We start from the raw sequence: 15,592 nt of genomic DNA on the forward strand, positions 1-15,592 counted from the left end.
AGCACGTTGATCATACGGTGTTCACACCGGACTGTCGCTACCCGATGCTAGCACATGTACTCAGAGTAGGAAAAGACTTGGTACAAGATTTCAAAGTGGTCCAAATCTAGTGCACATTGTTCCAGGGCTTTTTCTTTTACGATACATGGAAGACATACAATTCCAGCCGGGCACAAACTTTAATTATTAAAGACCCGATCCGATCAGCTTTAGATCTCTTCTTAAAGGGTCCCATTGCTCTTTTAATTATGATTATGGTGTTTTTAGCCAAAAATCTAGGTTATTTTCTAAGACATAGCCTTTCCAGAGTAGCAGGAGTTCATCAGAGATTCACTTCTGAGTGTGGGAGGGACTGTAGGCGCAGAGTAAGCCTGCTCTCATGTCCCATCATCCCTTTGGCTACACTCTCTCCTGCTAGCTTACAGCCCCTCACACCCCCAACCTAAGATTAGCGGTGCGACAAAACGTGCTGGCCGACATCACATCTATCCATCCGTACGGTTTAGATCCAGATTCCAGCTCAGACCAGGAAAACAAAGACGTTATGGATCCATTTGTCTACAGGAGGATGGGGCGGAGCAAGGAGAATTTGGCCCCGCCCACTTCAGGTGCTGCGTCACTACTGAGAGCTTTCTCAAACAGCATTTTTTTCGTCTGCTCTTGATTTATCGTGATTTGAAAAACAGAAATACTCAGAAGTGCAGTTTTAATCCTGAAGATCTTAAAAACGGCTTTTTTCGTCAGAGTGGGTCTTTGAAGGAAAGAAAACGAATGTAAAAACAGTCTTGCTTGTGTTTAAGGAGATATTTAAGAAAAACATCTGCGTTCAGTCACTCACAGAAAGCTGCTTCAGTGCATGTCTGTGTTGATAGAGAAAAGAGTCACACATGTTACTGTCAAAGTTAAACGTTGCATTATAAGCGTTTTATTGTTCCAAAAGGTTGACGGTGGGCGGTCCAATGAACCTGTCAGTAGCAGCTCCTGATGCAGTTTTCCTGCCAGAGGCAGAAAAGCTGGCGAGTTATAGCAGAGCTGTGCCGACAATTTTGTCCTTCTCTTTGTTCTTCAGTCTCTGCTTGTGTGTTTGTGTGGCTGAGGTGTGTGTGTTTGTGTATTTGTGAAGAGGTCAGGACATTTCTGCCTCCTTAGATGTTCGGTTTGTGATCTCCAGTTCTGGCCCTTTCATGTCATTGTTGCCCCCGCCGCCATCGCGCTTCCTCTGCTCTGCCTGATCTCCGTTGCCTGCCACCCCCACTAAATGCCTCTTTGCCCCCCCCCCCCCCCTGTGTTTCAGTCAGAATATAAATGTCCAAAAGCTGTTGATAGTACTGAAGGTCCTCCTCCAGTGATGAAAGAAAAAAACCCCAAAACAAATCGAGAAAAATTTAAGCTGAGAATAGAATCACTAGAACCAGACGCTCGTTTGTAGAACTGCTGCTATAAAAGACCCACAGATGTTTAATGAGACAGTGAAACTCGAAGGACACTTTTCACTTCATCTAGCTCCAAAATAACCTAAAAGTCTTCAGATTTAGTGCACCTGGTTCTGAAAGCAGCAAAGCAGCCCAGACCATAACGGAACCTCCTCCATGTTACACAGCTTAATTTTTGTTCAGCCCCTTAGTCAAAACCAACTCGTACCTTTCTGATTTGAGCTAGTGCAGTTAACGTTATGGTCTTCCTTTTACTCAACTCAACTTTATTTATAAAGCACTTTAAACAGAACAAGGTTCACCAAAGTGCTGAAGGATTTTTATGCTCATTTCCTTACATTTTACCTTTTCCAGTCAGCTTAAGCTTTTTAACATGCCACACTTTGGTCGTTTTATTTTGCTTAGAGACCCACTCCAATCCTCTTTTGATCTATTTTCAAAGTGCTCCCAGTGGTCTTTCAATAACAATTATGCCGTTTTTAGCCAAGAAAACTGATTTTATAGGACATAGTTTCTGAAAGAGTTCATTGGAAACTCTGTGATGTGGGTGGAACAGTTGGCAGGAAGTAAGCATGCCCCTCATTTCCCATCATCCCTTTGTTTGCACTCTCTTCCGATAGCTTACAGTCCCTCACAGCCCCAACCCCGTATCACACAGCCGCTGCAAACATTTAGCCCATTTTCAGTCATCCGTGATCCATGCCTGATCTACGTCATCCATACGTATTTCTTGTGTTTGTCGATATGCTCCGATGTCCGTCGAGGGTTTCAGCTGACAGGTCTTTACAAGAATTCAGTTTTGACATGTTCAAAATTTTTGGTCAGTTGAGAATTACACAGTTTATGCGTATTTTACGTAGTTTATACGCAATTATAACGTAAAACCTTTGTGAGACATACGCAAATGTGTGTTTCCACGACTGTTCCACGTTCCACCGATGTATAACTTTAAGATCACGTAAACGTCCAACATATCACATTACAATGACGTAATTGATGCATGAATCACTAATGAATTACATATAAACATCACAATAATCACATGGTTCATGTTCTACGTTGGTTTACGTGTTCTTTGCGTGTTTTATTTGTACTTCTTCTGTGGTTTTAACGTGGTTCATTCCAGATACATCTGTAAAAGTTTCACGTAAAGACCACAACTTTTCTCACTTTTTTTCCACACATATTCACAAGTGACCAATTTTCATCCATGCAATGTGTGCAAAATGTACGTAGTGGCTGTGGGACACGTCCCTAACATTAGCGGTAAAACAAAAACATCAAACAATATCCAGCTGCACAGTGTGGATCCAGATTCCAGCTCAGACCAGGAAAACAAAGACGTTCATGGATCTATTGGTCTGACAGTGGATGATCAGAATGGAGCAGAGCAGGGAGCTTATGGCCCGCTGATTGTAGTTTGACTGCAACAACTACAACCTTTTTAACCCTTGTACTATCTTAGGCACTTTAACATTGGGAGTGGGGTCATCTAGACCCACTACAGCGCTGAACCTTTTTACTTCAATGATTTGTGATCTTCACTGGTGTCCATGGATTACATGAAATCCTCTTTACCTTTATCCACCTTTGTGGTTCTCCCTACCTTCATGGTAGGGAGAACACGTCAATGGTCACCTTGACGCCATAGGATAGCACAAGGGTTAAAACAACAATAATTTTGTCTGTTTCTGATTTACAACTATTTGTATAAAGAAATACTCAGAAATGCAGTTTATAGATGTCCTCCATCATCATAAAAATGCCACAATAAGATGTTAAAAACAGCAAAAGCACCACTTTGATTGGAGCTGTCAGTAACTTAACAGAAGAATAAAGTATATCTTCTGTATTCGCTGTTATTCTGATGATTTTAAACATTTCCCTCATTTAGTTAACCAAAAAAACAATACAATAAACATCTATGTCTCCCTTGTTTCTTTTGCAGATTTGGGGCTTTTATAAGCAAGGATACAAGTGCAAAGGTGAGAATACAGTTCCTTAAAGGTTTGATGTAAGTGCTTGTCTTGTTTCATCTCTGAGGCCTCGGTTTACGGTGAGAGACACATCCTTTAAGGCGTCCTTGGTTTCCCAATCAGTCCCAACACTCCTAAGAAAGCACACTTCATCTCATCAACACGCAGAGCATCAAAGTCCAGGCAGAAATGCTTCAGCCTTGTCCTCAAAGAGCCAGCTGGAAAGACTCCATCAGAGCCCAAAAGGCGTTTGCCCTTGCAGTCCGCAGCCTGGATCAGTGTTTGAAGAGGCTGGCTCATTTAGAAATGTCCACTCACAGGTCAGGAAGCTCCACCAGCTCCCCCCATCCATCCTGCAGACCTTTAGCTTCACGCAGACCCATGGCTCTGCTCATTTCCTCTGGGAAAAGACAGTTTTTGGCATTAAGTGTGAGGGATGATTATAATGAGAATCTGTGTTTTACTGTAGGCGAATGTTCAGCAGAATGTTACTAATCAAGCATATTATTGTCCGATGAAGGATTTCAGGAAGTATTGATGCTTGGAAAAAGTTGGTATTCCTGCGTCTTCTCACCAAATGTAATCAGGACAAAAAGTTGGTCCATTTGAAAAAATCCTCATCAAATCTAAAAGTAGAACTTAAATATTGTCTTTATGTCTTATAAGCACTTTTTAAAGGGCCTATATTTTCGTAAGCCTTTCAGAGTAAACCTGATTCAGATATGAGACAATATTTTACCTTTGGCACACTCATAAAAACACATTTTATAAATAAAATAGGAGTTATTTTTACAGCTCCTCTTTCTATCCAGAAGTAAGACGACTCAATCTCTCAGGCTCTGCCTTTCTCTCCTTGTTGGTTCCGCCCATATCATGACATCATCCTAGAGTCGACCTCGGCAGCGGGTCTGCGTTCCTCCCATGAAAAAAAGGCAACAAACTTTTGCTGGTCACTGCTAGCACCACTGAGAAAGTGGGCGTGTCTGTTAGTCTGGGGGCGTCGCTGGATGCACCGGCTCCTGCTGGGAAGGGGCTGTTTCTCCCTTCTCACTTCCCACACGTTTTTGTGGATTGGTAAGGGCCAGTGCTTGGATAGAGGCTTTTAGAGGAATATTCAGAAATGCATGAATGGATCAAAATACAGCTTAGTGGTTGAGGACTGAACATTATATTATATATGTGTGGAGTTTTGATTTTCTCTGGACAATTACTGCCTATTCGGCAATTTTCGGTTCCAAAAATCTATTACAAAGCCTTTTAAATAGATTTTCTCTCATTAGTCTGTCTGTCAAAAGACACAGAGGCCTTTTGGTCAAAATGTGGACCCCCCCCATATGAATTTGGGGTTGTTGATCTGTGTGTGACTATGTGTGTGTGGATGAATGGGACTGACTGTAAAGCAAACTAGAAAAGTGCTAGAAAAGTAGACACTATTTATCATGACTTAAGTCATGGTAAAACTGATGGAGAGATAAGAAGGATTATCTGAAGACTTCAGATGCAGCCTTTTGTCATGTGTCCTTCAGAAAAAGTGATAACAGACACAATAGCGATTCAGCTAGAGACTTTTCTATCAGGATTCATAGGTCAACGCTGAGCTTTATAAAATATACCAAAAAAAAAGGCTCTGGAAATGATCAAGCGCAAGGCTCAAACAAGTGAATTAAAAGCAGCTAATGTCTAAAACAAACAAATATCACTAAGATTAAGTTGATGGTTTTTGCAAAAGTCATCACACACTCACCAGCCCAGCCACTATATCAAGTACCCCATAGTATCGGGTTGGAGCTCTTTTGCCTTCAGAACTGCCTTAATCCTTGGTGGCATCTATTCAACAAGGTACTGGAAAGATTCCTCAGACTTTGGTCCATGTTGACATGACAGCATCAGTTGCTGCAGATTTGTCTGCTGAACATCCATGATGCTGATCTCCCGTTCCACCACATCCCAAAGGTTTTCTATTGGGTTCTGGTGACTGTGGAGGCCGTTTGAGTCCAGAGAACCTTATTGTCATGTTCTAGAAATCAGTGTGAGATGATTCCAGCTTGATGACATGGAGCCTTATCCTGCTGGAAGTAGCATCAGAAGATGGTCCACTGTGGTCAGAAAGGGGTGGACATGGTCAGCAACAATACTCAGGTGGACTGTGGGGTTGGAACCATCCTAAACTGAAACTAAGAGGCCAAAGTGTGCCAAGAAAATATCCCCCCACCATGACACCACCACCACCAGCCTGAACCGTTGATACAAGGCAGGATGGATCCGTGCTTTCATGTTGTTGAGGCCAAATTCTGGCCCTACCATCTGAATGTGGCAGCAGAAATGGAGACTCATCAGACCAGACAACGTTTTTCCATATTCTAGGGTCCAGTTTTGGTGAGTCTGTGTGAATTGTAGCCTCAGTTTCCTGTTTTTAGCTGACAGCAGTGGTACCCGTTGTGGTCTTCTGCTGCTGTAGTCCATCTGCCTCCAGGTTGGACGTGTTGTTCCTTCAGAAATGCTCTTCTGCAGACCTCGGTTGGAACCAGTTTTTCTTTGAGTTCCTGTTGTCTTTCTATCAGCTGGAAACAGTCTGAACGTTCTTCTCTGACCTCTGGCATCAACAAGGCATTTCTGCAGACAGAACTGCTGCTCACTGGGTATCTTCTCTTTTTTAGACCATTCTCTGTAAACCCTAGAGGTGGTTGTGAGTGAAAATCTGAGTGGATCACCAGTTTCTGAAATCATCAGACCAGCCAGTCTGGCACATTCAAAGATTTCAATCCCCTTGACTTCAATCCCCTTTCTGTCCCATTCTGGTGTTTTTCGGTTTGAACTGCAGCGGATCTTCTGGACCATGTCTAGAGGACTAAATACACTGAGTTGCTGCCGTGTGATTGGCTGATAAGAAATTTGCGTTAAAGAGTGGTTGGACAGATGTGTCTGGTAGCTGGTGAGTGTATACAAAACATTTTTACTTGTAACCATTGACTGTATGATATATAAGTGGGCGAATGGCGTGTGACATCACCCATAGAAATGCTTGCTTCCGGCTCCAACCAATGAGGCCAAATGAGTTGCCATTTTTCCGCGATATGTCCTTCGCCATGTTGGAACCAGATGTCCTTAGTAAGCCGTGATTGGCCCATCTACATATCCATGGCAAGCACTCTCTCCAATCAAGAGTGAGCACTTTAGAAGGCCGCACCCCTACCACTGAAAGCGGGCATGGGACAATCTGTCAATCAAATTCTTTGAACGTTTGATGCAAGGCCATCTACTTTGTAACACTCTTCAATGTTTCAAAGTATTACACACAACAAACAAACAAACAAACAGTATGACTCAAGTTTTAAACAGTGTCAGGTATTCTACCCCACACAAGCTTTCCTAGTCTTTCACCCAATACACCAGAGTTTTTATATTAGTTTGCTATTTACAAAGTCATCGGCTCTCTTGGCGTCCTCCGCCCTCCATATGAAATCAGAGATCCAAGTGACCGCGGGACGTGGAAGTTCCATCCGTTGGATGAACGTACGCGCCTTACCGGCTCTGTCCCCCGTTGGTGGGGTTTTCAGTCATTCCATACATGTGGAGGTCTCGCCCAATTGTAGAAATAAATCCCAGAGTATTCCACTGACGTTGTTCGACTTCTCCCCGACGTCACGGTAATCCTCGGCATGTACGTGTCCTGCGGCTGTCAACCCCCCCCCCCTTTTTTCCTCGTATTAATTAGTTTTTCACCTGCTTACAGGAAGTCCCCAGGTAGCCATATTTGTAGTCCAGAGTCTCCGGATATTGTAGTTTCCGTACTCCTGTTATCCATTTAACATAAACTCCAAAAGAAATGAGCATATAGCCAGGACCATATTAACCAGGGTTAACAAAGGAAAGTCAATACTGATATTTCTCTTTTCTTATTAGTAAATAGACAACTCCAAACATACATTTACGTATGTGGAAATGCTACAACTTTTATGGAAGCATCTGTCAGTTTATAACTTAAATAATTACAACTACAGAAAAATATCATGAAAAAAAATTGCATTATCAGGAATACGTTAATAAGAAGTTAGTAGAACAAGAATGGTTAACAGCTGTTTATTTCTCTATAGAAGTCTATGGGATTTGGGCTTTTGGGGGCCAGCAGATACTTCCTCTTGGAATGCGAGGGGGAGGAGTTGTTCAGTCCAGTTCTTATGTTACTGTTAATGCCAGACGAAATAGTGAAAAGGTTATAATATTTGATATTTTGTTTTAAAACTAACTGAATTTTGCGAAACGCCCCCTATTAGTTGAATGTGTCTTATTTCAAGGTAATTTGACAAGAAATTGGACATTTCAACCTGGTAAAATAAAAAATAAAAGAGCTTAAAAAAGCCTGGAATACAGAACTATCAAAAGTCAAATGAAGCCATTTCTGTAAGTCAAAATTCTTGTCTCTATTGTGCCTCACACGATGCTATTTAAGGACATTTCTTTCAACATCTTCTTGACAAACAAGCACTTGAATTAGCAGTTGTGGCTCCTCTTTCATCCAGGCTCTCAGGAAGGCCAACCAGTGCTCATTAAATAACAGGCAAGCTATTGTCAAAGCTGTCCAGTTGCATAGCAGCCAGAGTAATTAGTGTTCCTCTGGTCTGTGGAGGTCCATTACCTGCAGCCTACAACAATAGGAAGCTTGGGTTTAAAAAACAGAAAACCCAGTCTGATTATGCTAATTTGGTAATTAGCACAAACATATTCTGACAAAAAAAAAGAAATTAAATCTCTTAATGAGAAAACAAGGCAGGAAATTTGGGATTATGATAGTTGAAACAAAAACAGAAACAGACTTTTGAATAAATATTTCTGTGCACACAGACACACACAACCTGCTGCCCTCAACCCCCACTCAATGTCCTCTCCACTCCAAAGGACTGCAGTGTGGCTGGAAGTGTTCAGGCTTGTTTCATTAATGAGACCAGAGGAAGTCAATGAGGGAGCCCCCACAGCCATTCATATCCATTACGCAGCTCCAGGGAAGTAACTGTAATGAATCACCCTGAGCAGCGCAGGAAGCCCAGAGCTCAGGACATCAGCTCCGTCAGCTGCAAGCTCTGAAGAAGCAGGAAAATTGGGTATCAGGACTGAAAAATGCAATTAGCCCTTGTGCTATCCTATGGGGTCCAGATGACCCGATCCTTACATTGACGTGTTCTCCCTGCCACGACAAAGGTGGATAAAGGTTAAAAAAAGGATTTGTCCATTGAAACCAGTGAAGATCACATGTCATTGAAGAAAAAAGGTTCAGCGCACTGTCTTGTGGGGTCTAGATGACCCCACTCCTAATGTTAAAGTGCCTAGGATAGCACTAGGGTTACACGGATTGGGCGAATCTTACCAAAAATGTTAACAACTGATGTTAAAGCATGTCAGGGTTTGTTGAAGAGGATTGAAACCACAATGCAAAAGCAAATGGATCCAAAACACACGGCCTCCTTTTTAAGCTTCTTAACTAGAAATTAAACGTTAGTTACAACTGCCCTCACGGGTGGATATGGGCAAATGTCCCTCAGAAAAGGGACACACAGGTGGCCTGCATGAAACATCACAGTCGTAGACCACTTGGTGAACCTGTAGAGCAGAAATGTTCCTGCATGTTTTTTTCTGTGGGCATGCTGCAGGCCTCTGGTTGTAGACTAACACTTATACAACACACAGGGGTAAGTAAGGGTGAAGGAGGTGAGACACGGGCGTGTCGTACGGATATTTCATTTTTTTTAAACCCACAGATTTTGCAAGACGTGCGCTCCTCTGCACCCTCTGCACGTGCATGTTCCTCGTCTCTGTTAGAAAAAGGAAGTTAGACATGGTTTAGTTGAGCCTACGGGCGTTCTATGGGCACTTTCAGATCACCTGCGCACCCCATGTGCGCAGCATTTGCATGCAGTCGGTAAGGAGCCATCACTTGCATCGTAATGACGACAGCATCACTCATACACGATAGGTGCGTGTAACTTCCTTTAGCCTTACCAATACTTCATGGTACACTTATCGCATGCACAACAACGTATGTTCCAGTTTACGTTCCTTAAGGTGGGTGTAACACTCTTAATGGATTGCAAGACCCACCTGCACCCCCTTTAGGATACAGCTGCACCTTTGACTGTATGTGAGACCTGGACGGAGTGAGTGTGACATCATCCATAGAAAATGACTTACTTCCAGTCTTTGTATTGCGGACGCCGACAGTGCAAGAGGATCTGGTTCCAGACAACAACACGGCGCCAGGACATCATTGGTCGGAACGGGACGTTAGGAACCGGAAGTTCATGTCTCTTTCCCCCCCACTCATTCCAGTTTTCAGATACAGTCAATGAGCTTCACCTGTGTATTACCCTTAGAGGAACTAAGACAGAGGCAAAAATTCTAACCCTTGTGCTTTCTTGCGGGGTCCACATGACCCCACCCTTACATTGACGTGGAAAGATTTCATGTAATCCATGGACCCCAGTGAAGCTCACAAGTCATTGAAGAAAAAAGGTCCAGCGCACTGTCTGGTGGGGTCCAGATGACCCACTCCCAATGTTAACGTGCCTCCAAGGCACGTTAACATTGGGAGTGGGTCATTTAGACCCTAAAAGACAGCACAAGGGCTAGGGAAGCGACATTTAAACAAAAAAAAAGAATTTATAAAAGACAATAATGCCTTTGGCAAACAACATTCAGAAATTGAAAAGAACAGAGACAAATGTCAAAGGGACATCTCTGACTGAAGCCTCAGTTATTTTTCTTAAAAATCAGACACAACTGATTGCGGATTTATTCAATGGCTTCCTGAGGTAAAGGCCTTTACTCAATGTTCTGTTTGCACGCAACACCACCATGAGGTATTTGGCTGAAATGCAGATTAAGTTCCTAAAACCTGGTAAAATACCAAACAGGGTGGAATGATGTAGGCCTTACGTCATCATGAAGCCCTGTGAGCACAAATGTGACAGGATGAGTACTGCTGACATCTGTCAAGGAAGGAAAAGGATCAAATTAAAGCACTCCCCCTCACTGCCTCCAGTGTTGCTCCACTGGCGGTTGAAGGTCCTGGTGATGCGCCGTAGGGGTCAGTACTGGCAGCCATGCCTCTGTCAGCCTGCCCCAGGGCATCCCCAAGTATAATTGAGGAGTGAATGAAGAATGGAAAATGGATGCACATCCTGAGTTATTATTATGTAAACCCAGAGAGAAGCAAACTGCAAAAAAACGGATCACTACCTCAGCTTTCATTATACCTATAGCTGAATACTTGATTATGATTGGCTGCTGAATGTCCTTAAAGAAAGGGATAGCGAGGTGTTCATTCCGGTCGAACAGTTCACACCTTCGTGTTGTCCGTTATTTCCTGATAATGGATACCTTGTCTGGCATTATCCCTTCCTTTATGTGCAGCAGAGCAAAGGTTAAACATGTTTGTGTGCGAGTATTTCCAATAAGAAAGTAGGCAGAGACTCTACTGCTCTGCTGTTTCTTTGGTCCAGACAGTTCAAAGGGTCAAAATATAAAACACAGAGTTTCATAGACATGAAAGACCCACTCCGACACAAAGTTGTGTATTTTGTGTTTCTTGTGCTATCTATGAGGTCCAGGTGACCCGATCCCCTGACAAAGGTGGAAAGATTTCATGTAATCCATGGACACCAGTGAAGATCACAAATCATTGACGAAAAAAGGTTCTTGTGGGGTCTAGATGACCCCACTCCCAACGTTTACGTGCCTTGGATAGCACAAGGGGTTACCATCTTATTGGGCCTTTTCTTGATGATGGAGAACACATAGAAAGTTAAGCTCCAAAATGCATTTCTGCGTTTTTCTTTACATTGTGAATCAGAAGCTACAATGGCGAGCCACAAGCTCCCTGCTCCGCCCCCATTCTGATGCATCCACCTGCAGACAAACAGATCCATGAACGTCTTTGTTTTCCTTGTCTGAGCTGGAATCTGGATCCAAACTGTACGGATGGACAGCTCTGAAACTGCTGCCATTTTTGTTGCACCATTAGGGAGGGGGTGTGAGGGGCTGTAAGCTAGCAGGAGAGTGTGTAAGGAAAGGAATGATGGGAAATGAGGACAGACATGGTTACTCCACACCAACAATCTCGTCCTCAACCCGGAGGTGAATATTTCATGAACTCCTGCAGAAACTATGTCTTAGAAAATGACACATATTTTTAGATTTTGGCTAAAAACGACATCATCACAATTAAAAGACTACTTGGAACGCTTTTAAAATAGATCAAAAGATGATCAGAGTGGGGCCTTAAGAGTTCTTTCTAGATATTTCAGTACATTTCTGACATATATGATAGGATGGAATGAAAATGAAATGAAATGAAACGCCTTTATTGTTTTCTTGCCGCCTGCTGGAAAAGCAGTGATTACATATCACTGTTGTCCTCTCAGACCCCCCACGGGCTGACCAGGTTGTTGTTGGGTACGGTTGGCCTGACTGTCCATGTGTCTGCATGCAGTGTCTTCTGTTAACCCTTAGTGTCCCTGTCTGACCCTCTTTTCTCCTGTCTCCTTCTTTCTTCCCGTTGCGGCGGTCGTCTCTCTCTCTCACCCCCCCACCAACCCGCCGTCGTCTCCCGCTCTCCCGACACGTTTCCTCGCCGGCCTCGCCTCCCCGTGTGTCCCGGCAGCCTGCGGGGTGAACTGCCACAAGGCCTGCCGGAGCCGGCTGGCTGTGGAGTGTAGGAAGAGGACGAAGAGCATCAGCCACGAGACGCCGCCGGCCTTGCAGGCCCGCTCCTACAGCTTCCCCCCACCCGCCAACACTCCTCCCAGCCTGCAGAGCACAGGTGAGAAGCCTTGACAGAGAGACGGCAGACGGTCAAACCCTTCCGCTTCAGTCAATATTTGCATTATTATGCCTCTGAACTTGCAAAAACCATTACTGTGTTGCTATGGCAACAGCCAGCTGCCTGTAGTTTCTAGAAAAGAAATAAAGTGGAAATGCAGCTGACCAACCGCAGCGCGGCGTTCACGGTGCTGGGAAACTGGCGGTGCAGATACTTTGCTGTGAACCGGCTACAAACGTGCACAAACGTGGGCGACCTGTTGTTTAGAAAGTGAATGCATTTACACCTGACTGCACTTTGATGCTTTTCTCACAGCTATTGCCGAGGAGGACCTGGAGACGGTGGAGGAAGGAGTATTTGATGTCCACCTATAACCAGGTGAGAGGGGTCCGTCTCCGCCTGCTTCATAACAAAAAGCTCTTCTCCTCTGAACTCAGTGACATGATGTGATGAAGCGGCGTCACAGGTTGCAGGACGGCGCCTGAACACCAGATTCAATCCTTTGTTTTTCTCTCTTTTCTTCTCACAGCCCAGTAGCAGTTTATAGTTTTCAGTGGACACGTGCAAACAAATCATTCACATTTCATATTTTGTCTCATTCTGATGGTGCACACTTGGCCTTAAACAGAATCTTAGTTTCCCTCCACAAACAGCCAAACCAGAGCGTTGTACACATCAGCATTCATATCCACAGGAAACAGGAAGTGACGTGACTGGTCAGAATTGTTTGGGTTATTTGTTTCCCTTTCGGTCTAATTGATTTAGTTTCAAACTTCTTTCTGTATTTCATTCGTTACCACCTTTTTTTTTGGGTTAAAAATCTCTAATTTTGGAGTTATGTTTAAGAATCCTCCAGGAATTTGTTTTAAAGAAGTGTTTGCTTAATTTCCCTGTGGGAGGGGCTAAGCCTTAATAAGGAGTGAACTTTTCCCAGTTGGGGGAGAGAGCAGTCTTGGTTGCCGTGGTGGCAACGGACTCTCCCAGAAGCAGTTAAATTCTTTCTTTGATTATTGTTTTGGGATCAATAAAACCCCATCGTTTGGTGTTTGGAGTCTGCTGGCTTGGTCATCCTATGTTAGAGGGATTTAATTATTCACTGCTAAGAAGAACCCGTCACATTTGGTGTCAGAAGAGGGATTTGAACCCACGAGACTGTAATGTAATGTGCATCTGTGATTGACTGTCTGTGGTGACTCCTGAAGGGAGCAGCAACAACTACATTGGAAAGATGAACTAAAATCCCACTTGTTGCTTTTTCAGGCTGATCTTTCTTAGTTTTGGAAAATGCTTAGCCGGCGCAGACGAAGCACGGAAGATGACGGAAATGTTTCTCTTACGGGAGACACGTCCATGCATGTAGCGACCAGGATCCCTGTGCTTCAGCTTCATGACGGTGTCTCCTCATCCCTGCAGGAGCCTTTCAGTGCGGAGCTGTTCTGACATGTGGAGCAGCAACACTCGTGGAGTTCACCTTTAAGGGCGTGGCTGGTTCACAGGATGCCTGCACGGGACTGGACCGGAGCCTGGAAGAGTCTTACAAACCTTTAGGCACTGAGAATGAACACAATGCTGCCCCCCGGTGGACGAGTCCTGCACTGACACTCCGTCACTCTGTCAGCCTCTGCAATGCCATTCTGTGTTTCTGCAGAACATCACTGGATATTCAGAATATTTACAAAAGAAATCCTTAAAATTGTGTTTTCCCAGTGAAGTCAGTGTAGTTTGCTGCAGATTGATGGTTTTTGTAAATGAGGTGGTGTTGTTGCTATTAAGAAGAATGGAAAACTGCCAACCAGACTAAGCTATTGTTGCCTTCTATGAGCTGCTCTGCTTTTCTTTTTTTTTTCTTCTTTGGCTAATCATATTGTTCTGAAAAGCATTTCAGTGGACTGATGACCAATTATTGTGTCAGATAAAGAGTAGTTTTGTGTTTTGCCGCCTCAAGTGCAATGACAACTGCGATTATTTTACAGAGGAAATGGCGAGGAGAGGCGGCGGTGCAGACAGCTGCCATTAGAGGCGACTTTGAAGGATGTTCTGTGTGTCGTGTTTACCAGAGTATCCGTAGCTGTCTTGTGCATAACGCTGCGGTGTTGTCAGCAGCAGCCGCGCATGTAGCTGAAGGGGGAAAAACACTGCCGTCTGCTGAGGAGCCCACTCTGCTGTTGATCCCTTCTTTTGAGTTTAGACTCAAAACAACCAAAAATCTGGAAAAGGTTTTATTTTTAGGCAGCAGCTTCAAAAAATCCTGAGAATCCTTTCAATGCATTTATTCTGGTTCTGCACGCCTCCTCTGTTGACTGAGCGTTTCTGTTTCTGAGGCTCGCCTGACTCCTTCTTCATTTAGGAGGCATTACTGCAGAGATGTTTGTGTCTTTGTGCCCAAGGAGACATGAATACAGACTTGGAGCAGCTGATTGTTGACTGCTGGCTGAATGAGGCTCCTCACGTTGCAGGTGTTTATCTGTGCTGTGAAAGTGGCGCCTCTGATTGACAGTGTTTGCCCCCCCCCCCCTCCACAAGGATGTTGTGTTATTTGGTGGCTCCTAAATAATTTATCAGTATTAAATGCAGCAGGCGTCCTACAGATTTATGTTGCTGTGAAAGTTTGTTGTGATTAAAGAGTAACACTGAACAGAAACACGTTTTGTTGTTTTAACAAGAATCCAGATCTTTCCACATGAACAGTAAGCAGTGTTCTGATAGTCTGTGGGAAACAACGATAAAGCATAAAACAAAATAAAGACTCAAGGAATGTTGTTGCTACCCGCCCCGCCAGCGGCCGCTTTGACCCTCCTCGCTGGTGAGCAGCTGCTACACGCCCTTCATCCTCCCCGTTCTGCCTCTACCTCCCTGGTCAGAGCTGCACGGGCTAAATTCATAAAAAAAACAAAAAAAAACACTATTTTTTAACATGGCTGGTTTTATCGCCATGGTAACCATCTTTGTTTTTGGGTCGCCTGGGAGTGACGGACAGGTCTGTGTAACTTTTAGAAGAATCTGTAAAAAGGAAAACTTTTGGATTTTCTTTGGATACAGAGGATTTTTGTTAACCTCCCCCACATTCCTGATATGGTCATGTTTTTGTTTTGGATTCATGTAAACAATATTCTTTTCAGTGTCCTACCTGCAAAATGTAACTGCACCCTTTAGCACACGCACCCTTTACCCCACAACAACACACACTCCAACACACACGTGTACCAAACTGAAACTCTACAGCAACTGTTATATTTCTGTGTTACTGTATGGAGCAGAGTGCTGGAGAATGGCACAGAAAGACTTGACAAAACTCACTAACATCTACACACAGAAATTTGAGGAGGATATTAAAACACTTTCTGTCCCCAAAAGATCTCCTATGAAGATCT

The 15,592-nt window shown here is 43.8% G+C and overlaps 1 protein-coding gene across 5 annotated transcripts in view; it reads left to right on the plus strand.

Annotated features, from left to right (window-relative positions):
• The window catches only part of LOC101160849 (RAS guanyl-releasing protein 2), a 49,097-nt gene extending 34,235 nt beyond the window's left edge, over positions 1–14,862 (plus strand). For 3 of the 5 annotated variants that reach the window (XM_011487811.4, XM_078936449.1, XM_020711855.3), the window contains exons 14-17: positions 3,382–3,418; positions 12,063–12,221; positions 12,537–12,599; positions 13,635–14,862. In XM_011487811.4, coding sequence (XP_011486113.1) covers positions 3,382–3,418; positions 12,063–12,221; positions 12,537–12,595 — 255 coding nt within the window. In that variant the 3' untranslated portion in view covers positions 12,596–12,599; positions 13,635–14,862. Of the gene's footprint in view, positions 1–3,381; positions 3,419–12,062; positions 12,222–12,536; positions 12,600–13,481 lie in introns of all 5 variants that reach the window. The other 2 variants (XM_011487812.4, XM_078936448.1) reach the window with 1 other exon arrangement.
• Positions 14,863–15,592: the final 730 nt, after the last annotated feature.

This window comes from Oryzias latipes, chromosome 18 (genome assembly GCF_053564925.1).
Source record: "Oryzias latipes strain Hd-rR chromosome 18, Olatipes_Hd-rR_3.1".
Taxonomy (NCBI): Eukaryota; Metazoa; Chordata; class Actinopteri; order Beloniformes; family Adrianichthyidae; genus Oryzias; species Oryzias latipes.